At 35.0% G+C, this 24,587-nt stretch overlaps 1 protein-coding gene across 1 annotated transcript in view; it reads left to right on the top strand.

Annotated features, from left to right (window-relative positions):
- USP47 (ubiquitin specific peptidase 47) overlaps positions 1-24,587 on the top strand; it is a 107,999-nt gene that overhangs the window by 70,559 nt on the left and 12,853 nt on the right. Inside the window, exons 8-19 of the mRNA XM_080816290.1 lie at positions 4,113-4,208; positions 4,284-4,436; positions 7,035-7,202; positions 9,290-9,421; positions 9,844-9,920; positions 10,463-10,518; positions 12,809-12,921; positions 14,295-14,399; positions 16,983-17,190; positions 19,072-19,187; positions 21,305-21,424; positions 23,136-23,913. Coding sequence (XP_080672416.1) covers positions 4,113-4,208; positions 4,284-4,436; positions 7,035-7,202; positions 9,290-9,421; positions 9,844-9,920; positions 10,463-10,518; positions 12,809-12,921; positions 14,295-14,399; positions 16,983-17,190; positions 19,072-19,187; positions 21,305-21,424; positions 23,136-23,913 — 2,122 coding nt within the window. The remainder of the gene's footprint in view (positions 1-4,112; positions 4,209-4,283; positions 4,437-7,034; positions 7,203-9,289; positions 9,422-9,843; positions 9,921-10,462; positions 10,519-12,808; positions 12,922-14,294; positions 14,400-16,982; positions 17,191-19,071; positions 19,188-21,304; positions 21,425-23,135; positions 23,914-24,587) is intronic.

The raw sequence follows: 24,587 nt of genomic DNA, 5'->3' as shown, positions 1-24,587 counted from the left end.
ACCTCAAATTACCTGTAGGTAGCAAAATAATCACCAAGTTCCAACAAAGCTTCTACTGCTGCTTAGAGACTATGAAACAAGAGGTTGAAGGACGAAACAAACAAAGACAAAGGTCACAAGTACAATAGTACATGCCAAAAGAGCGAGTGCCGACCAGGACTTGGGTATATTATAGCACCAGCTACAGGGAAAGAGGGAAAGAGTTTTAGAGTGAGAAGTGGCATCCTTAGAAGAATTTTGCCTCTGGGAGAGAAATAGGGAAGCATGATGCATCTGACTCACAGTGGTGAAGAGAAAACAAGGAGAAAGAGAACAGTTAAGTGTCCTGCAGAATGAAAATGACCCTAAGCTTTGCTTTGCACTCCCATCACCCATTTAAGAAACTGCACTTCACCAGGTAGACAAGTTTGAGGTACTCTCAAACTAAAGAATGCTGTCCAAAGAATGATGGGATGGGTGGGGGATGGGAATCAAATTTACACGGCACCACTATTAAAACAGAAAATATGTATTAAAACATTTCAGCTGGTGAAAATCCACCCTGCCAAAAAAAGCCCTCAGGAAAATAACCACACAGTAGAATGCTCTAACACAATACTCCAGACTAAGTGAAGTAGTCTCAAACCAAACCTGGTATCCAAAAATTAAAGGAGAGAGATGGATTTAAAAAAACAAAAACAAAAACAAAAAAAACACCCAAGAAATGCAATATAAATTGATAAAACTCAGAAAAGAGTTGAAGAAAAAGACCACACTGTGTTCGAAGTGAAGAATAAACTATAAAATGCTCAAGAGAATAGAATGGAGTGGAAATCTAAAGAGGGCCATCCAATGAAAGTGAGAGAAAGTAAAAAGGATCTCGGAGAAAATGAAAGGAAGGACTGGCAAAGGATGTCCAACATAACTGGGAGTCTGAAGAATAAAAACAACGTAGAACAGAACTTAGGATATACAAGCCAAGAAAACTTCCCAGGAGTAAGAGAAATTTAAGTCTACTTTTGAAGGACCTACCATGTACTGGGAAAAACTGACCTAGAATAATCAACTCAGACATATTTTGGTAAACTGTTAAACTTTAAGGTAAATTGGGCTGATATCATAATTAGGAAGAGCAGGATGGAAATCATGGCAACAAAATAGCAGTTTCCAGAAACTCAAGGAAAGAAAGTACAGGCCAAGGATTTGACATCTAGCCAAGTTTTTCTTCAGTTATGATGACAGTGAATGATTCCATTCTTAAACATTGGAGAACTTACTGAATATTGTATCCATGAGCCCTTCTTGAGTTTACTAGGGAATAAGCTCCATCCAATGAGGAGATCTCCAGCCCAGGCAAGCTTCAGCAAAAGGGCTATGAGCACTTAATATATTAAATTATAGAAACGAGGAATAAATGAAACAAGGGTGGGGCATAGGTAGAAGAATAGCATGTTATATGTGAGATGGTGTAAAGGGAATACCACTCAAAAAAAAGGGAAAGGGGGGGAATAAGGGAAAGTAGAATGAGATCATGGACTGCTCCCCATAGAATGGGTAGGAGACAAAGGATAACATAAAACTAGCAAACCAGGTTAAATGATTAAGTGCATTAACAAAAGTATAAATACACTAGAACAAAATTACTAACATTCCTAAATACCAAAGGAAAATGTAAAAGGTAGCAAAACACACTATTTGGAGAGAAGAACACAGTAAATATTACTTAATACACATAGTAATTATAATAAACAAATTTAGATGAAACAAAAACCATCATATTAAATATGAATGGACTTAAGTTGCCTACTAAAAGATTTTTTTTTTTTACTTTTTTTTTTTTTTTTTTTTACTAAAAGATTTTTAAGTTGACTCATAAAACATTACAATTTGGTTTAAGCAAGAATCCATTTGTGGATGCTAAGTCTAGGGTGGAAAGTTTTAAGAGACAGGATTTTTGTATGGTCTCCCAAGTATCTCCTTATAGATTACATATTAGCTGCAAGGGGATAAGCAGTAGGTAGTGGAGAAGCTGGGTAACACTTTGACCAGGTTATTAAAGTTCATTTCACCCATAAGGAGGTTGGAGATATCATGGCCTATGACTGTGATCCTCTTAAGACACCTCATAACTTAACTGGTAGTCTAGCAAGGAATACATAGAACTTGAACCTAATGATAAAGAACATCAGACAAACCCAATTGCAGACATTTTATAAAATACTGGCCTCCTTCAAAAACTATTTATGTCTTGAAAGGAAAAAAGACTTTGGAACTGTTCCAGACAAAATGAATCTGAAGACATAGCCAAATGTAATCCGTGATCCTGGATTCAGTTCTGTACTGGATGGGGAGAAATGCATTTTTAGGATTGGGACAGTTAACAAAATTGGAATATTGCAGAAGTACTTTATCAATCTTAAGTTTTCCCGAGTTTCATAACTCTGTTGTTTATGTAAGAACATCCTTTCTCTCAAAAAGTCACATAGAACTATTAGGAGGGAAAGCATGATATGTAAACATATTCTCAAATGCTTCAGAAAAATACATAATGTGTGTGGGGGTGGGAGAATGATAAAGCAAGCGTAGCAAAATATTAAAAGTTGGTGAGTCTGAGTAAATTATGGGTGTTTTCTGTGCTTTAAACCTTTCTCTGAATTTTAACTTAAAAAAATAGAAAAAGAGTGTGCTAAATATGAACTCTAGCCAGAAACTGGTACACACAGTTTAGGAAAGTAGAATTTGAGTTACATAATTTTCTTACTCTACATACCTCCCCTTGTTTTGTTAAGGTATTGAGTGTTTTACAGTTCAGTTTCTATTTGGAAAGCTTGACTAATTTGATACCAGTCTATGCTAAGCTATCTATATGGCTGCTTTTCCTGTGTTATGCTTTTACAGGATTTGCCTTTTTCTTGCTTAAACACACTTTAAGGAAAAAAAAATCATTTTGAATGTGCCCCTTTCCGTGACCTCCAGTAAATTGCTTGGTCATGTGGAAAAAACCACACTATTTGGTTCTTCCCAACCCCAACCCTCAGCCCCCTTGCTTCCTTGGGTTTCTGAGAACAAAATAGGAGATGGCTGAGGTTAGAGGTATTTTGAATATCTTTTCATATTTTTTTGTTCTTATCCCAAAATGAGCTATACCAAACAATATGTGAATAGTAGTTTGTTGTCAGCTATTTTACATTTTGCCAGATCAAGCTCCTTTATTTATCTTTTGAGCAACATGTTCTGAATCAAAAGAAAAATATTTGAAGATATTTTGTCTTAATGATACAAATTTTTCTTTGTATATAGTAAATATTGTCAGTAGTTCTGATTAGACCATGTGTGAAGAGATCACAACAAATCAAACGAGATTATGCAGTCCAATCTTACATATCGTATTAACTACAATTTATTTTTTACTGTGAAAAATTGGTGATTAAAAATTAAAAATTTTATGCCCACTGATTCTTCAACAATATTCATACTAAGTTTCTTGCTTCTGTCTTAAGGCTGTATGGAGAAAAGAGAACCACATGGTTCCACTAGGTGAACACTCGAGGAGCTCTCATGCATTTTCAGCTGGAGCAGTATCTGACATGCAGGGAGAAAGTTGCCCAGTGCTTTCCAATCTTTAGTGCAGTGGCGAATTAAGGACTGACGCTAAATGTAGTGGTAAATGATGGTTATTAGATTCTTTAGTGTATGGATAGTGTAAATTCTTCAGAGTTCTGTTACATAATGCGCAGTTTATGAATGTCTCATTTTACAAGAAGATTGAAGTGATGCATGTACTTTTCTAAGAAGTACCGCATTTTTAATCTAAAGACAGGATCTTTATTTGATTATTTAGCCCAATTCAACAATGTAAAGTCAGTGTAAAAATTAGGTAGAAATGACTAACTGATGTGCAATTCTAGAAAAGACAGATTTCATGCAGAATTAAGGCAGTTATTTTGTTGCTCAGTTTTTATAATGACATATGGCTGTTGATAATTTTTTTTTTCTTTTTGCATTTTGAGTTCCTCATTTTCTAGCCATTCTACTTCTGACTATTTTGGTAATTGCAAAGTTTTTATATTTAGGACTTAGTAATTAACATTATATTTTTAAATAATTATAAAACAATTTTTTTTTCTTACTAGGAAGAAGCATTGCATGCATTTATTCAGCCAGAGATCCTGGATGGCCCAAATCAATATTTTTGTGAACGTTGTAAGAAGAAATGTGATGCACGAAAGGTAGATGCCATGTAGAAATTAATACTAAGTTATCTGAGATTATATTCCATATTCAATAGGTCTCTTTCTTTTTAGGGTCTTCGGTTTTTGCATTTCCCTTATCTGCTGACCTTACAGTTGAAAAGGTTTGATTTTGATTATACAACAATGCACAGGATTAAATTGAATGATCGGATGACATTTCCTGAGGAGCTAGATATGAGTACATTTATTGATGTTGAAGATGAGGTAAAATATTTATTCATATTTTTTTGTTAAAAGATATTAATTCATTTTGGTTGGTCATGTGTTTAAGAGAACTATCTGGGGTAACAACAATGGTGGCTTTTAGACTATCTTTGTGATAGAAGGTGTTCCTTTCTTCCCATATTTTGTAATGCCAAGTTGTATAAAAAGATCTAGATTTGTACAAGTTTTTTGTCCACCATAAATTATATTTCAGATATTCTTTTTTGATCAGAATAACATATTCTTTGAAAAGACAGAAAGAATATTAAACTCTGGAGTTATTTAATTAGAGCAATAATCTCATGTTTCATAATTTTCTAAGTGAAACAAACTAATCTAGAGATGGACTGCATTGTGTTTCTGGTACATAATAAACACAGAACAAATATGTAAGTGAAAAAAATGAGCAAATTAGGTAGTATGGCCTTAATTTCTTGTATCTGTCTCAGTGTCTTTTTCAAGGATTAAGGTTTCTGGGTTATTCTCAATTAAAATATAGCCCCTCTAGGGGCACCTGGGTGGCTCAGTGGGTTAAAGCCTCTGCCTTCTGCTCAGGTCATGATCCCAGGTTCCTGGGATCGAGCTCCACATCGGGCTCTCTGCTAGGCAGGGAGCCTGGTTCCCCCTCTCTCTGCCTACTTGTGATCTCTGTCTGTCAAATTAAATAAATAAATAAAATGAAATTTAGCCCCTCTAAAATAAGCTAGAAAATAAAGGCATTTTGTTTGTTTCCCTGTTTAAATTAGTTTTTTAGTTAAAACTTTATTGAAATAGTTAAAACTTTATTGAAATAGTTTGAGAATGGGACTTTGAAGGACACCAGTGATGCTTATCATTGTTTTCCACAAAGTGACCCCCTCCAAATTCTCTGGTTCTCCTAACCTTATTCAGTAGGAAATTCTTAATGCCCCACTCTATTCTTTTTGGAACTTCTGATTTCGTTATAGGGGTTATTTACAATCACTGGACGTGGTTTTTAGAGTGATAAATCTTTATTTTTTTCAAAACTCTCATGAATCATTTTTTTCTGATTGGAACTGATCACTGTAGTTATAAAAATGTCTTTTCTCAAAAGCTCAAAAATGAGTTTAAACCTGAGTCAGGTTTTAGTTAGTGCTCCTGAGTATTACGAGGTAATGTAGTATAGAAGAGCAGCTTTTCTGAGCCTTGTTTTCTCTGTAAAGTAAGGGCAGTAATTCCTTTTTATGGCTTTTATAAAAAGCATTTTGGATAAAGTAGGTGTTCATGGAGTAGTACCTATGACCAAGTTACATTTGAAAGGTTTAATTTAAAATAACATCTCTGGGGGTGCCTGGGTGGCTCAGTCTGTTAAGCGTCTGCCTTCGGCTTGGGTCGTAATCCCAGGGTCCTAGGATTGAGTACCACATTGGGGCCCCTGCTCAGTGGGGAGTCTGCTTCTCCCTCTCCATCTGCCTCTCCCCCAGCTCATGATCTCTCTCGCTCACTTGCTCTCTCTCTTTCAAATAAATAAATAAAATCTTGAAGAAAGCAACAACAATAAGGAACACAAAGTAGACATAGTCTTTACAGGACTCCTACACCAACAGAGATCAGTCAGTATTGAATTGGTTTTCTGTATAAACCTAATACATTTCTTGTAAAAGGGGATCTTTTACAAATAAAGAAAACCTAGATATAATTTGACAGGAGCTTTTAGGAAGTTCTGGATCCATTTGTGGGGAGAAGAGATGTTCCAGCCTAAAGGAATGTCAGGAATGAGCTCTTTGTTAGTGTAGAGTTCTAGAGTTGGTTTTCACTTTGAACCAAACTTTGTTGAGGGACTAAGACTGTATGTTAGATGCAGTTGCCACAACAAAGTTCTTGGCAGATGTTGGCGCTTATTATTATATATTGCTTGGTTAATTTAGGGAATTCTGTACAATTTATAAGAGCCAACAGAGAAGAGTTCTCAAGCTTTTTAAATAAAAACATTTTTAGGTATGTATATTAAATATTAAAGGAAAAGGGGGCAAGGAGTTGTTTGGGGATTTCTAGGAAGTAGATTCCTTCAAATAAAATTGGCATGAGAGGGATTTAAAAATCTTAAAAGCATGAAAGAGTATGATGATTTTTTTGTCGTTACAGTTCCACCTCTTGTGCACTAAAACATAAAGTTCTTGAGGATAGGTACAGTGTCGTTTTTCTTTCTAATTGTCTGTAATAGCACAGTGATAAATCGAACTTTTTGTTCAAGAAAAGAAATGATATGATTTTGGGATTTGAGAACAAAAGCTCATTTTGGCACTTAGGTTCTCTGCTTTTATAGATTTTGGTGAAAGAAATGGTAATTTATATTGTTACTTTGTAACTATAAACATAAATGGGGTTTAATTAAAATTCTGAATCACTAATTCATTGTTGTTGAATTTTAAGGACATTAATAGAGGTGCTTTTAAATACACTGTTTTGGTATAATTTTATTTAAGGACTCAGAGAAGATTAAATTTATTTAAAATAAATACTTATCAATAATATCTGAACTTACATGAAAAAGTTAGCATGTAGATAAAAAATATTACTGACTATATGTTTTCCCTTTATTTAGCTTATAATTGTAAATAATTATGTTTTATTAAGAAATCCCCTCAGACTGAAAGTTGCACTGACAGTGGGGCAGAAAATGAAGGCAGTTGTCACAGTGATCAGATGAGCAATGATTTCTCAAATGATGATGGTGTTGATGAAGGGATCTGCCTTGAAAGTAATAGTGGAACTGAAAAGATTTCAAAACCTGGACTTGAGAAGGTACCTTTTATAGTTTGTGGGTTTTAGCTGAAAGAATAAAATAATCTCCAAGCTGCTGTTTAATTCTATAGCTGTTGTGACCAATAAATTCTCTTTAGGAGAAGTAATTTTTGAAAAAGTAAAGACTTTTTTTAAAACTGTGTTTATGCATATATGTGATCATAATTAAACTTTAGGAAAAGGTCCTTATAGGCAGGAGCATGAATTTCTGGGAGACTGAACTGTAGCTACATAACCAAGCTCGGTGGTGGTGTGGAAAGGGTGCCTAGTAGTCCAGAAACCACTTCTGCCTTTAAAGTCACACCAGGCCTCTCAATCTTCTATCATAGTTTTCTCCTATAGCAAAATGAAAGTATTCGGCTAGATCTGTTGATTTAAAAAATTTTGGCTGTGAACTCCTTATGATGAAATAGTTATAGAACTGATCTTTTAGAGACAGGGGAAAGCCAGAGCCCTCAGCCTCTCTCCCCTCCCCCATGGCAGCCCTTAAGGCATTTAAAAAAATGGTATAGTTCCATGATTTGTAATTTGACAACTACCGAACTTGATAATTTTTATTGTAAAAACCTTTTATGTCACCGTGTCAGTGATTTTTAAGATTTTATCAAACTATTTCTTTCACATTCATATAATCTGCCTTGTTGAGGGAAGCATTACAGGTCAGATGTCTTCAGCATGTGTGAATTATGAATCACTAGCCTGAAAACTGATCAGTAATTCAAGTCTTGCAGAGTCATATTAAATAGTTTTTTTTAAGACAGTATTTAAGAATGGAGTTTCTCTTGCATTAATCTATTTTTAGACCAAGACCATTATTCTAACCACTATCATTGTCTTTACCTTTTAAAATGATCTGTTTCAGGGCAGATAGATGATCATGAATTGCTATGTAATGAATAATGTAGTGGATACATTATAACTTAATCTAAAAAGCGTTGTATTCAACGCTTTTGAATGGGTTGGCAGACCGTTCCCTGCCTGTTGACCTACATGAACGATTTTTAAATTTTTTTAATTTTATTTTGTTTTATTTTTTTGGTCTTACTACACTACATAGGACTTCTTACACAGGGTTGAATAAGAGTGGTAAGAAAGGACATTCTTGCCTTGTTCCTAATCTCAGGGGGAAGGTGTTCTATTTCTTACCATTAATTATGTTGTTAGTTCTAGGGGTTTTTTGGTAGGTGTTCTTTATCAAGTTGAGGAGGTCTCCCTCTTCCTAGTTTGTTGAGAATTTTTATTATGAATGGGTATTGGATTTTGTGACATGCTTTTTTGGAGTCAGTTGATAGGATCATGTAATTTTTCTTCTTTAGCCTGTATTACATAGATTGATTTTCTAATGTTTAACCTATCTTGAGAGATATCAGATCAGGAGATCACTGTATCACAGATAATACATAAATACATTAGAAGATGTTCTAAATCATTATATCACTCAGCTCTTTTGCAAAGGAAATAGAATTATTTTGCTTGAATAAAAACAACTGTGTTATTTGGGAGTCCTTGATCTTGCCTGTACATATCAGAACAGTCTTCTATTTAGTACCTGCTTCTAAAATTTCAAACTGTTGGGGCACCTGGGTGGCTCAGTGGGTTAAACCTCTGCCTTTGGCTCAGGTCATGATCTCAAGGTCCTGGGATTGAGCCCCGCATCGGGCTCTCCCCACTGAGCAGTGGGGAGCCTGCTTCCCCCTCTCTCTCTGCCTGCCTCTCTGCCTACTTGAGATCTCTCTCTCTCTCTGTCAAAAAAATAAATAAAATCTTTAAAATAAATAAATAGATAAAATTTCAAACTATTATTTTCTTTTTACATAAATAACACTTTTTCAGATATGCATAGTTCCAGAGGTTATAATATAATTAAAATGTGAAGGAATGCACTGAATGAAACTGTGATAATATAAAACTATGGATGTACTGACTTTCCATTTTAATTATCTTAGAGGATACCTTAGGTACCTACAATAGATATCTAGGACAACTAACATGTTATTTTATTGTGTATTAACAGAGAATAGGAAATATACAAATAAGGGTTTTATATTTTTCCCCTTCTCTGAGTTACTTTTTTTTCCCCCCCTTAGAATTCCTTGATCTATGAGCTCTTCTCCGTTATGGTTCATTCAGGGAGTGCTGCTGGTGGCCATTACTATGCTTGTATAAAGTCATTCAGCGATGAACAGTGGTACAGCTTCAATGACCAGCACGTCAGCAGGGTAAGGACAGGTTGCTTAAGATTATTCTCAGAGACAGGAGTATGGGTGTTTCAGATCAACAGCAGTGTTTATTAAAAATGGGAGACTTAGTTTGTTTTTCCTTTTCCTTTCAGTAAATTTCCTACTTTGTTTTCATTGTTACCTCTTTTGTTTTGTTTTGTTTGAGGCTTGCCAAGTGTTTCGAGAGACAGAATGTCAGTTTCTTTTTGTTTTTTTTTTTTCCCTGAGCCATCATGCGAGCTACCTGGTAAGGAGCACTAGAATTGACTGGCTGGTAGTAGCCACTGATTCTGATTAAATTGTGTGAATTGGTAATTGTATGGCCCATTTAACTCTGAGGTTAAAAACAGGCTTACTTGTTGACATAGAGATAATGGTGTTATAGATTTTACAAAAAGGTAAATAACATAACAACTTTTTAGATAACCCAAGAGGACATTAAGAAAACACATGGTGGATCTTCAGGAAGCAGAGGATATTACTCAAGTGCTTTTGCAAGGTAAATAACTTCCTAATTTGTACTGTTTATAAATTAATTACAGCTTCTCAACATTTTTTACCATTAAAGAGATTTAACCCAGGGGTCAGCAAACTATAACCCATGGACCAAACCCTGCCCGCCTCCAGTTTTTGGAAATAAAGTTTTATTGGAACACCATTAAACTTAAGTATCTTATGTTTATCTTTTCCCTCAACAACCCTTAAGTAACTGCAACACAGACAATATGGCCCAGAAGAAATGTGCTGACTCCTGACTTAACTGTAGTAATTGTTCTAGGATACAGGTTTTTTGAAGACTTAACTGTGTTACCAAGAGGAAATGTGGAATCTTCTCAGAATTCCATTGGGAATAGCAAAGTAGATCCTCCTTTTGTTTTCTGGAATATTTTAAGTTTGAATTTAAGAACAGTTACATGGTTTTCTAGTTGTTTGAAACAACAAAAAACTACTTTTAAAAAATATATATATATTTGGTGCTAGGAAGTGGAACCTTTACAGTCTCCTTTTGTTGACATTAATTTTTTTTTATATTTCTACTAGCTCTACAAATGCATATATGCTGATATATAGACTGAAGGATCCAGCACGAAATGCAAGTATGTTAATATGTAGTTATTTGATTTTAATATGTACTAATTTCTTTTGCAAGTTTTGCAAACCCAGATAACTACTTTTTTTTTAATTATATATATTTATTTTAATTTTTTTTAATAAACATATAATGTATTTTTATCCCCAGGGGTACAGGTCTGTGAATCGCCAGGTTTACACACTTCACAGCACTCACCATAGCACATACCCTCCCCAATGTCCATAACCCCACCCCCCTCTACCGACCCCCCTCCCCCCCGATAACTACTTTTAAATGATAGGACGGTTAAGTTTTTTTATGCCTAGAAAAATTAATTATAAAGACTGTTATAAGATAATACCACGTGGTAAAAACACTTGGAAAAAAGTTGAAATGTTTTTTTAATACACTAAGACACAAAACTTACTCTATATAGAAAAGTTGGATATTTATTTGCAGTGAGATTGTATTTAGTGATAACCCCCAGACGTGTGTAATGATCCTAACTTCCCATCTAGATGGCCTAGAGCAAGTTATTTAACTTTTCTAAATCTTACTTTCCACATCTGTGAAACAGGGATAGTTACAGTATTTTATAGGATTGTAATGAAAAGTTAAATGAGTTAGCATTTAGCATCATGTCTAGTACATAGTAAAAACTCAAATTTAGCTGTTACTGCTTTTTTTTTAATTACAAGTTTTTGGAGTATTTTAGTATGTAAATGCTTTGAAAAGGGACCCCAAATGAAGTAAACTTCTGACTTACCACTCTAGAAATGTTTCCAAGAACTAGAATTAATTATCTTTGCTTATTTGCTTAAGAAGCAAATAAAGTTTTATGATTCTAGTTTGCATCCTTTATTATATGTCAATTATATTGAGAACCCCTGAAATAATCCTATATACAAAGCATGAGGGTTTGTCTCTTTTTTTTCTCTTTTTTACTATTAATTTTAAAAATTGCATTTCCCCTTTTTTCTTAACACTGACTCCAACTGAAGCAGTATTGTAAATAAGTAGGGGTGTGTGAATGTATCTTTAGATATATACACAGGTTATATGTTGCTCACATTCTTTTCGTAATTTTTACAATCATTGCTCTTAATTTCAACATATTTCCTTTGTTTAGCAACTACCATACTGTAAAATCTATCTTAGCATAATGTTTTTGTTTACATTTTTGTAAACCCTCATTAGATTGTGAATTCAGTTGGTACAAGGCTTAAGACTTAATTTATCTTTTCACTAATGATAACCCAGAGTTCAGGGTCTGTCATATAGTGGCTGCTCAGTAATTTACTATAGAATTAATGGAGGTGAAAGAAAATTGTAACAAAATCATTCCAGAATAGAGATTTCAGAGTAGTCATTCTGACTTTACAGATAAAGAAGCAATACCCCAAAGATTAACTTGTCCAAGGTGTAGGCAGAGTCAGGTTTGTAGTTTGTGTATCTGTGGCACCCAGCATTCGAGATGTTTCTATTAGGACAATAACTCAGTTTTTCTTAATCTGCTCCCCTAAACTGTAGTTTTGTGATGAAGCACCAGAGGGCACTCTGTGTATAATATGGAATATTTTTGCAGTTAGAGCTCACTTCTAGAAATAGTGGATTTTGACTTTCCACAGGGATGTGATTTTATATATATATTTCTCCTTATTTAATGCCTAGTAATCATCGGTTTACTAAATAGTGTTAGAATCTCATATTGTCACTTTTAATATTTTGAGTTGCATATAAAATTCTGTAAATAGACGGTAGCTAAAGATTGCTTTGAGAACAAAGAAAAGATGAGTATATTAGTGAGTAATAATAAATAAATACCATTGTAGTAGTAGCAGTAGCAACAGCATTTATTACATTTTATTATATCCCAGGTAGTTACTCTGTGGGTTAGGTGCTGCTAATAAGCTGAAGAAATTGAGGTCTGGACAAGTAAACTTGCCCTCGGTCACATGGTTTGTTGGTGATAGCACAGTTTGAAATCAGAAATGATTTTATTTCCAAGTTTCAGAGAGGCTTTTCATTCTAGAAGTCTTAATCTACGTGTTAGAGTTTTTGTAGAACCAAGAGATAATATGGATTAATTATATGACTTTTTAAAATATGAGACCTAATCATATGCCATTATCAACTACCTCTTCACCCTTGTCTGGAAGAAGCTGATGTTCCAAGTTGAGATACTGGTGTAACTGAGATATATTTTGATGAGAACTGTTGTGGAAGTATATACTATGGGCACATAATGGAATAAAATTAAGTAAAGGAAGATCAATTTCCAATGACTCTGTCTTGCCCTGTTTTTATTACAATAGAATTTCTAGAAGTAGATGAATATCCAGAACATATTAAAAACTTGGTGCAGAGAGAAAGAGAATTAGAAGAACAAGAAAAAAGGCAACGAGAAATTGAGCGCAACACATGCAAGGTTAGATTTCATAATTTTACTTTTAATTAAAAAGTGCTATTGAAGTTTGCTTGACTGCAATTCTCATAGCATACTCATTGGATTGATTCTATAGACAGTTATGCTATCGTGATCATTAAGCAATGTAACCAACTATATTACTGAGGTGAGGTATGGTTTTATTTTATGCATTAAAAAACACTAACATAGGGGGGTACCTGGGTGGCTCCTTGGGTTAAGCCTCTGCCTTCGGCTTAGGTCATAATCTCAGGGTCCTGGGATCAAAGCCCTGCATTGGGCTCTCTGCTCAGCAGGGAGCCTCCTTCCTCCTCTCTCTCCCTGCCTACTTGTGATCTCTCTCTCTCTCTGTCAAATAAATAAATACAATCTTTAAAAACAAAACAAAAAAAACCACTAACATATAGTGATAATACTAAGTGCTGGTAAGGTTACAATGATATGAACATTGTCACATTCTGTTATAGAATAATAAACTGGTAAATACCTTACTGCATAGAAACTGAGTAGAATTTATCAAGAGCTTAAGCAAATTTATGTATTTTTATATAATTCTCTTAAGGAAATACCTAATGAGATAACCATGCATTTTGACCACAAGGACATTTATCACGATATCTTCCAAATTAGAGAAAAATTTGAAACAACAGTGTATATCAGTAGAAGAATGATTATTTAAATTGTGATACATGCTTATCAAGAAATGTACAGTTGTTAAAATTAATGTTTTTGAATTCTTTTTTTGGGAGAGATAGTCACTGTCAATTACTAAGAAAAATAGACATGGGAGAGAATGATCTCAATTATGTTTTTTTTTAAATTACAGTATTTGCGGCACCTGGGTAGCTCAGTCATTTAAGTGTCTGCCTTTGGCTTAGGTCATGATCCCAGAGTTCCAGGATCGAGCCCCACATCAGGTTCCCTGCTCAGCAGGGAGTCTGCTTCTCCCTTTCCCTTTGCCCCTCCCCCTGCTCCTTCTCTCTCTCTCTCTCTTTCTCGCTTGCTCACTCTCAAATAAATAAAATCTTTTTTAAAAATTTATAATATTTTATGGTGCCTGGGTGGCTCTCTTGATTGAACAGCTTACTCTTAATTTCGGCTCTGGTTGTGATCTCAGGGTTGTGCGATCAAGCTCTGTGTTGGGCTCTGCACTCAGCTGGGAGTCTGCTAGAGATTCTCTCTTTCCCTCTGCCCCTTCCCTGCTCGCTCGCTCTTGCTCTCTCACATACTCTGTCACTCTGTCACCCTCTCTCTAAAAGAAATAAAATCTTTTAAAAATTGCAATATTTTGACTATTAGGGAAAAAAATGCTGTGTGCAAAAGAATTACGTTTTGATTCATGACCTGCTGAGGTGATGATATTTTACATTTTCTAGATCAAATTATTCTGTTTGCATCCTGTGAAACAAGTAATGATGGAGAATAAATTGGAGGTTCATAAGGATAAGACATTAAAGGAAGCAGTAGAAATGGCTTATAAGGTATGTTTAATTGCACTGTTGGACAGTATCAACATCTCAGATAACAATATTAACATCTTTTTCAAAATTGTTATTAGAATCAGTAGTAATACAAGCACTTGCAGTCATGTTGATAGCCCATTGATGGCATCTGTCTCTCTCAGAGGTGTAGTTTACACCTCTCCTGTGGAACATACTCAGTGGAGTTTGAGAAACTGCTCATTCTGAAAGCCAGTTCAGTTTTGTAGAACAAGAATTAGAATTAGAAACAAAAATATTTGTTCTTTTCATTCATTTAGAAGATATGTATTGAGAACCTTCCACAATTTGCAAATATGTTACTGTTTAGATGTTATAAAGTAAATCAGTAATATATTGAGATTATTTCTCCTAAGACGTTAACCACGAAAAGGAGACGGCTTTGCCGGAAGTTAGGGGAGAATATTTTAGTAGAGATGACAACATATATAAAAACTGAGATGAGGATGTGGCTGGCATGATCAGAAAACTGAAAAAAAGGGATACTGTGTTCAGATTGTCTTGAATGAGAATAGCATAAAATCAAATTAGAGACTTTGTGTGACTTGTATGAGTAGAAGTTTGCAATTCTAAGAATAATGGGAAGTTGTTAGTGGGTTTTGAAAGTCGAATTGAAAGGGAAGCATTCTTTAATCAGATTGTTCTAAATGTCATCTGTTATACTTGACAAATTAAAAATATTTTTGCCCTTTCCATATAAATATTAACACTGAACTGGAAGTCATTAGAGAAAAAATTGTGTCCATTTATAATTTATATATAGAACCAATGAGAGAACTAAAAATAGTACACAGGATAACAGACATTTCTCAGAGTGTGATCCACATTTGATCGTGTGACTATTATAATTAATGCCACTGGTCCTCATTTAAACTGTAAACACTTACAAGGGTATGGCTCACAATCACATTTCCAGTACTTTTACCTGGTATGCAGGAGAATCAAAATTTGGATGGGTATGTGGGTAAGTAAATGAATGACCAAACAGTAAAATGGATGGATGGTTCTGGATTTACCTCATTAAAAGTAAAAATCCTTTAAAGACAGTGGTGGACTCCAAGCATCATCTTTGCAAACAGTAGGGAAACCAAATCAGACTAAAATGGAGAAAACATCTTACCTAAACAGTTTTACGATCAGTGATACCACCAACGGTAGTTTATATTCCAGCAGTTTTTAATGCAGGAAGGATAAAAAATGTTGTCTTAAAATAGGAAGTAAGGGGTGCCTGGGGGGCTCAGTGGGTTAAGCCTCTGCCTTTAGCTCGGGTCATGATCTCAGGGTCCTAAGATTAAGCCCCATATCCGGCTCTCTGCTCAGCAGGGAGCCTACTTCCTCCTGCCTTCTGTCTGCCTCTTTGCCTACTTGTGACTTCTCTGTCAAATAAATAAATATAATCTTTAAAAAAAATAGGAAGTAAAAGTTCATAAGTATAAAGAATCAAACAAACAGGGGCACCTGGGTGACTCAGTGGGTTAAGTGGTGCCTCTTCCTTCGGCTCAGGTCATGATCTCAGGGTCCTGGGATCGAGTCCCACATTGGGCTCTCTGCTCAGCCGAGAGCCTGTTTCCTCCACTCTCTCTCTCTGCCTGCCTCTCTGCCTACTTGTGATCTCTCTCTGTCAAATAAATAAATAAAATCTTTAAAAAAAAAAAAAAGAATCAAACAAACAGAAGAGAGAAATAAATCAGTCTTATGTACCAGAAGGAGAGTTCTAACTTTGGGGAGAGTTGGAGAGTGAATAGAGGTCAGTGGGGACACACACCAAGGTTTACTGTTTTTCTTGAAAGTCATAATTACAAACCTTAAATAAGTATGAAATACTTTGAAGTAATCCTGTGTGTCTCCAGGCAGTTCTTTTTTCACTGAAGAGATGTTGTGTCCAGAGTACACTACCAGTGACATGAGCTAGAGAGAAATTTGTGACAGAAATTCCTGTGCCCTGAGCTGTAGGTCCTGGGGAGGCTCATCTGGAAAGGGAGCTACCTGCACGGGGCAGCTAGAAGGTTATTCAAAAGCAGGTAGGGCTTCTGTGTCCTCTTCAGAATTTGTTTTGTTTTCTCTGTTTATATTTATTGATGTAATTATAAGGAGCTGTAGCCTCTGTGGTGACTCTGCAAGGCATGATCTCCCCCTGCCCTTAGCAAGAGGGTCAGACCCAAACATGTCAGACACCAGTTCTTCTCCAGATTGGATTCATAAACAGAAGCCACATATTCTCATTGGTCGTTCTCCCTGAGGTTCCAACTTAACGATTAAAGAGCAACAGCTTATATTACATTGGTTTTGAGTCCATCTAAAGTTTAGAATGTTAACTTTCTTTAAAACCAGAAATATCTTTGAAATTTGTTGGTGCATAAGTTGTATGATTTGGGGGATAATGACATAATGGTTATTTTAAAATAGCATTGACATTGTGCCTTTAACTTTGATGTCTGAGCTCTGATGCAAATCATAAATATAGGATTTTATTGTTTGTTTGGATGTATTGGTAGTGCAATTACACATCAGACTAAAATACCATGCATATTTTTTTCTCTTTTCTTGGGTGTCATTTTCTTTTAGATGATGGATTTAGAAGAGGTCATACCCATGGATTGCTGTCGCCTTGTTAAATATGATGAGTTTCATGATTATCTTGAACGATCGTATGAAGGAGAAGAAGATACACCTATGGGACTTCTGCTAGGAGGAGTCAAGTCAACATACATGTTTGATTTGCTGTTGGAGACGAGAAAGCCTGATCAAGTTTTCCAGTCTTATAAACCTGGAGGTAAAGAATTTTATGGCATTTTGAGTTGTACCGTTCTTAAAATTTTCATGAGAAGGTTTTTTGTTAATAAAAATGAATTTAATTTTAAATTTTTATATATTCTTGAGATACAGAATAATTTTGATAGGTTAAGCAACAAGCTTGTGATTAAGTTCTAGATTACTTTCAAAGAGCTATATACACAAAATTTTTTAAAATAGGGGTTTTTTAAGCTTGTAGTTTTTAGTGAGACTTTTCTCTTTAAGTGCTGAATCATCCTCCTTTCTCTCCTCCTGTTCCCTACTCCTTCTACTTACAGAGGAGATCCTGGTCCCAAAAAAGTATATTCCCATAAAGTCTCAGAAATAGTATATTTTTCAGAGTCTCCTTGAAGAGGTGGTTTCATAAGTATCACTGTCAACACTCTTTATTTTTCTTCATCCTCTCCATTTTTACCGGTCCCAGGGACTTCAGCTTTTTCTGTCTTCATTTAATATATCACATTCCTCAGTATCTTGGGAGTTACTTTGTTTGTTTGAGACTGATCTGAAAAGCAGAATACCATGCCCCTACCTGTACCCAGGGTAGGACTTAAAGAGAGTTACATGTCTAAAATCTTCCAGTAATCACTAAATGTAAACTGTAACAAATGAGGTACAGAGTGTTTAAATAATCTTGGAGAATTCCTACTATTGTTGTGACCCTAAATCCCTTGCATCGATTATAATTGGAATTCAGACTTATGTTTTCTACTTTTATTCCTAAAAATTGAACTTACAAAACCTTCTTCTACTCTTCCAAATACCTTTCCTCTGTGGATTCTATATACCTTTCTTTTTAAAAAATTTTTTATCAAAGCGCCTCTTTTCAAAGTACATTAAGTATGGCATTCTTTGAAGGGCTCCATCAGTCAGACTCTGCTCTGTTTGTAAGGAGTTCCTTTGGAGCATTTCCTTGCAGATTATTTTTGGGCTAGATAGCAAAAATTATGATTAAAGTATAACACAAATCAGGAATGAAACCACTTTTTAACAAGAGAACTCTTAAGTATGTGTGTGGATTGTTAAACTTACAGATAAAGTACTCTGTGCTCATTAGTAATGAAGATTTTAGCAGAATATTTTGTCAGATTTAGATTAAGAACTTAGGGAAAAAACCGAGGATTTATGTATCCTTCATAAAAGAAATTAAAACAGTTAAGGCAGAGAATAACCATAGTGTTCGAAGATCATTTGCTTTTCTAGTGACTAAAAGTTTAGTTATATATAATCTGAAAACAGAAGAGGAAGACATAGGGTTATATTGTAATATGAAGAATTTAAGTGAAAAAAACAAACCATGTAAACCAAAGCAGTAGAATTTTCTGTAGAATGTAGAGAATATTTTGAAGAGAGGAAGTCTTTAATTATGAACAAGGTCTTGAGTGGTATAATGAAGGTTGTTCAAAAGCAAGTAGGGCTGCTGTGTCCCCTTAAGAATTTGTTTTGCTTTCTCTGTTTATATTTATTTAGTGCTGTGGTTTGGGTCTGTACTTTGGAACTTTGGATATTTTTAATACGCTTGATAAGTTTGACAGTGTATTACGTTTTACAAGGAAACAAAGCATGTATTTTTTAAAAATCATATTTTGATTGTTGTCACTGTTTTAAAGAGATGTTGAGAGAACATTTTCATGAGCTTCATTTCCGTTTCTTTGCAGTTGTTTGTAATGTGACAAATTGTGAAAGAGAAATTTTAACTTGTATTATATACATGTATAACATTGTATGTTTACCATCTTGATAATTAGAAAAATGTTATCTTTGCCATCTATTGGAAACACATGAAAAGTGCAGTGCTCATGTGAAAGGTATTTTTGAAAATAACCTGCAGTTATGTTTTTATGTTTTTCAAATGGGACAGAAGTGATGGTGAAAGTTCATGTTGTTGATCTTAAGGCAGAATCTGTAGCTGCTCCTGTCACCGTTCGTGCTTACTTAAACCAAACAGTCACAGAGTTCAAACAACTTATTTCAAAGGTAAGTTTTAAAATTGGCCAGTGAGTATTTTTGAGTGCCTGCTCTGTACAAAGCATTATGTGATGGTTTGAGTAAGGTATAGGAACTGATTTTTACTGGCAGGAGGCAAGTATAGTTAGAAGAGAAGGAATACTTTGAGCAGAAGACATCAATTGACCACAGTATGGAGGTGAGGATGTGTGAGGCAAGTGCACATGGCAAGGGCACATGTGTTTGGCTGGCTCTCTGTCAAGTACCTGCCTATAAAGAAAAGGTCATTTATTTCATGGAGGGTCTTTAAGTAGTAAACACAAAAGGATGGGCTGTATTTGATGTAGGCAATAGGAAGTAGGATATTTGTTTGTTTTCCTAAGCACAGCAGTGGTATGATGAGAGCTCTGCTGTAGAATGGTTAAGTCTGGTGGCACTAGACTAGTATTCCACATGGATGGAGGGGGAGACAGGAATGTATATGAGGAAGCTGTTGAAATAATTCAGGTGAAGGCATAGGACCAGAAATGAGAGAACGTTTAGATTGTTAGGATGATTCTATAAATAGAATCTGCCCGACTTATGATTGGTTGGAGTAAGGCAGGAAGGAGCACAGATGACTTGGGGAGTTGCACGCTTGAGTAACCGCAAAGGCATAGTGATCTCATGATAGAAACAGAAGAGTAGGGTGGGGGAGCAGATTTGACAGGGAAAATGATGAGTTAATTATTGACCACATTCAGTGAGTTAGTGATTAAGAACTAGACTCATTCAGAATTTTTGGGCTGGAAAAGTATGATGAAAACATTCAAATTTCCTTGGACAAAAAGCTAGTCCACTCCAAATAAAATGGTTACACTGTACTCTATAAAACACTGAGCACACAAACATTGGTAAAATTGTTTAGGGTTCTAAAGCCCTAGGGTCAGATGCCTTGGTGTAGTGGAAATTGTTCAGTAATAGCAACAAAAAGTTGATCCATTTTCCAGTCATTCATTTTATGGCAATATTGTCTTTTATCTCATCTGAGGTTTTTTAATGCCTACTTTAACAGGGTTATTGTGAATGTTAATGGAACAAATAAATGCTTTGTTTGTGGGGAAAAAAATGTTAAGTATTATATAAAAGTTAGGTTTTAATATTACTGTGTTAACAAAGAACTTCTAACACTTCTGCCTGAGTAATAATTGGGGAGATAAACCGCGTTTTGGAGTTACATTTTACGATTAAATTGCTCATAAAATGGGTACATTAGTGTACTTGCTCTGTATTATAGTTTAATCTAGAGTATGAGCCCTAAGGTAGAATATAAAAGAAACACGTGATGTTCCTTTCCCTGAAAAAAAGCTGGTAATTTTGTTGGGGAAAAATATGTCTCTAGAGAATAAAGGCAGTTACAAAATATTCTGCCAGAAAATGCAGTGGGTAAAGCATAAGTAGACTACCTAAGAATTATCATTAGTTGTATTGAAAAAAAAATCTTTTTTTGAATTTTATTATTTTTTAAATTAATATAATGTATTATTTGTTTCAGGGGTACAAGTCTTTGATTCATCAGTCTTACACAATTCTCAGCACAAATCAAATTTTTAAAACAAATTTTTTTGTCTGCTCATTTCTTGGGAAATTCCTGTAATGACACCTCAAATTAAGGATATGTAATTTTAGAATAGCTTTAAATTTTATTAATAATATCACTTTATACAGAAGAAAAATGATTTAGAAAAGTATTAACAACTACTCACACAACACAAAATAACCCATCAAAATTTCAGAACTTAAACAGGTATTGGCTTGACTTCTACTCGAGAGTTAGCCGTTCTGTTTCATTGGAACCAGATCACCTCATTTACTTTGCAAGTATGAGAGGAATAGAATTTTTAGGGAAAATCATTACCGTAAAAATAGTTTGAGAGCATACCTTTGTAAGTGATACTTTGTTCACCTAATTTACAACATAATTAATGGATAAGACTAAAATTTTTCCACAGATTGTTAAAAATTTTGTAAACCTCTACAAAAATTATTTTCTCTGAATTTTCTTTCTGCTCTTCCTAAGAACTCAGCAGTGTCTCGTTGTCCACATTTCCAAGTCAAGCAGAATTATCCTTGCAAGTCCCTTTTTTATCAGATCACTTCCCTTACAGGCCATCTACTTACCCGCTGAAACAATGCGGATAGTGCTGGAACGCTGCTACAATGATCTGCGTCTTCTCACTGTGCCCAGTAAGACCCTGAAAGCTGAAGGGTTTTTTAGAAGTAACAAGGTACGTCTTTTAGTTTTTCATTATTTTCATGCTGGTAATAATTAAGTTTTATATTTTAAGGCTGGCCTCTAGAGCTATCCACCGTTTGTCTTTAATTTACCTTGTGAATTCTCCCATCCTCTCAGTAATTATCTTCCTCTGTAATCGCTCATATCAGGCTTCTTTCTGTCCTTCTCAATCAGTCCTGCTGGTTCTCCTCTATGTCTTGTTCAAGAGCGACCCCAGCCTGTAGTGTTCTTTGCCTTCTCCCTACATTTGTTTTTCAAGCCCCAGATTAGTCCTGCCTCTTTGGTGGAGCCTTAGTGACTGTTTCTATCCACACCAGTCATGTCCTCTGAATTCTTGAATTACGAGTTCTGGGAATTATGTTATGTTCATTCTTGAGGTTCTCCCATAAAACAGTACTTAATGGTGAAAATCAAAGACATGCCTACTCTAGAGAAGATTGTCGTTTTGGGTTCACCCACCATTATTCCCTTTCTCTTTTTATTTATCTCTGATAGAAAAGAGAAAGTTCACATTGATTTGTTTGTTTCACCTCTCGATACCATTCTGTGTTCTGTCATTTATCATTTTTCCTGTGTGTTTATTCCTAATGCCATCAGTTTACTCTAGGTAAATTGTATCCAAAATTTTCCTTGTTTGCCATGTTTTGTTTATTTGCCTTTTCCAGTCTCGTTCATCTTAATGCAGTCTCGAGTCTTTTATCTCACTGAACCTTTTTTAGTGTTGTCATATTAATCCCAATGGGTAACTTTTATTCGCCTCTGTTTTCTTTGGATACTTTTGCATGGTGCTTGTGTGTGTGTCGTTAAAATCTCTAATCCATCCTAATGCCACTCTGTGGTGAAAAGTGGAAGGGAATCACACTTTATTTTTTTGCTTTAAATGGTCAGCTAATAGTCCTGATTTGTAACTTTTATTGAACAGTTATCAACTCTCACTTGATTTATATAACCACCAGATTATTTGAAAAACATCCCCAGATGAAATGTTATTTCATCTATAAATAATCTGAATATATATGAATATATATGAATATATATGAACTTTTTAAAAAACATAACCATAATTATTACATCTAGAAAATTAACAGAAATGCCTTAATATCAATAGATATCAATAGATACCTAGTCAGTATTCAGATTTCCCTGATTATATTGTAAAATTTTTTTCTGATAATATTTGTTTGTTCAAATAGGATCCAAGTAAAGTCCATGATACACCTTTTAAGTTTATTTTAATCTAAAGCTTCCCCCTGTGTTTGTTCCCTTGCCAATTATTTGCCCTAGAATCAAGTCATTTGTCCATTAGATTTTTTTTTTCTATAATCTGGATTTTGGTATTGCATTCTCAACATGCCTTTATACATGTTCCTCTATCTGTATTCCTGCTGAACTTGTTTTCCTAATGGGCAAGATATGGAGTACAAAAACATTCTGAAAATGGGCAACCCAGTAAACAAGATACCTGTGTATATGTCTGTGCATGTGTGTGTCCCATCTGTCTTAGCAGTTTTGTGGCTAGTTGCAGAGACATATGAACATAATGTTAATTTTATTTTGTCTCCGAAAACAATGAACATTCCCTTTAGAAATGTTATCCCAAATTTTACAATTTATTATGCACGGTCTTGTTTTGAGTTGATATGAACAAGAATGAATGTCACTAAAATTAATGATGTAATGTAACTCTTTGGCTTACTATTTAGGTGTTTGTTGAAAGTTCTGAGACTTTGGATTACCAGATGGCCTTTACAGACTCTCATTTGTGGAAACTCCTGGATCGTCATGCAAATACGATCAGATTATTTGTTTTGTTACCTGAACAGTCTCCAGGATCTTATTCCAAAAGGACAGCATGCCAGAAAGCTGGGGGCGATTCTGGTAATGTGGAAGATGACTGTGAAAGAGTTAAAGGACCTGTGGGGAGCCTAAAGTCTGTGGAAGCTATTCTAGAAGAAAGCACTGAAAAACTCAAAAGCTTGTCACTACAGCAGCAGCAAGATGGAGATAATGGGGACAGCAGCAAAAGTACTGAGACAAGTGACTTTGAAAACATAGAATCACCTCTCAATGAGAGGGACTCTTCAGCATCAGTGGACAATAGAGAACTTGAACAGCACATTCAGACTTCTGATCCTGAAAATTTTCAGTCTGAAGAACGGTCAGACTCAGATGTGAATAATGACAGGAGTACAAGTTCAGTGGACAGTGACATTCTTAGCTCCAGTCATAGCAGTGACACTTTGTGCAATGCAGATAATGCTCAGATTCCTTTGGCTAATGGACTTGACTCTCACAGCATCACGAGTAGTAGAAGAACTAAAGCAAATGAAGGGAAAAAAGAGACATGGGACACAGCAGAAGAAGACTCTGGAACTGATAGTGAATACGATGAGAGTGGCAAGAGCAGGGGAGAAATACAGTACATGTATTTCAAAGCAGAACCCTATGCTGCAGACGAAGGTTCTGGGGAAGGACATAAATGTATGTACTTAGAAAGAAAAAGGCTTCTTGAAACAGCACCAATTGTTTTCTAAGTTTATTTAAATTTTTAGTTAAAAGAATCAGCTAAGAGGTCCTTTGTTCTAAGACCACCCGTAACTTCCTGGATTATAAAAATGTCCTCTGTTGCCTTTGCTTTCATTTTAGGTGCAGTTATAGTAGCAAGTGTTCTTGGACTTCTGCAACACATCAGACCTGTGACAGCAGTGATGTCACAGCTTTGGGCATGATAAAGTGAAAAAGAGAAAAGAATTAAGAATTTTTTAAAGGAAAGAATTATGATAAAAGTACTAAGTAAAAAATTAAAGAATAGCTTAAAAAGTAAATAGTATACCAAAAAGAAAAAGAAAGGGCCAGACACTAGAAAATTTGATTCACAGTGCAGGAAAATTTTTTATTTGTGCATTCTCTCTCTTTTCTTTATCCTGCAATGCAGATAACTCCCTTCCAACACCCCCTAAATAGTTCATAATTAACTGGGAAAGTCAGGAAAGAAAGGGAAAGGGGCTTTTTTTTTTTTTTTAAGTTGATACTTTGGGAAAAAAAAAGTTGATACTATGAAGTAAGCTCTAGGCAGAGTATAAACTAGAAATTCTCAATTGTATAATCACAAAAAGATTAAAGAGATCTGTCAGTTTGGGCTTTGGGAGAGGCAA

This window comes from Martes martes (assembly GCF_963455335.1).
Source record: "Martes martes genome assembly, chromosome: 10".
Lineage (NCBI taxonomy): Eukaryota > Metazoa > Chordata > Mammalia > Carnivora > Mustelidae > Martes > Martes martes.
This window is presented reverse-complemented; position numbering and strand designations above follow the sequence as displayed.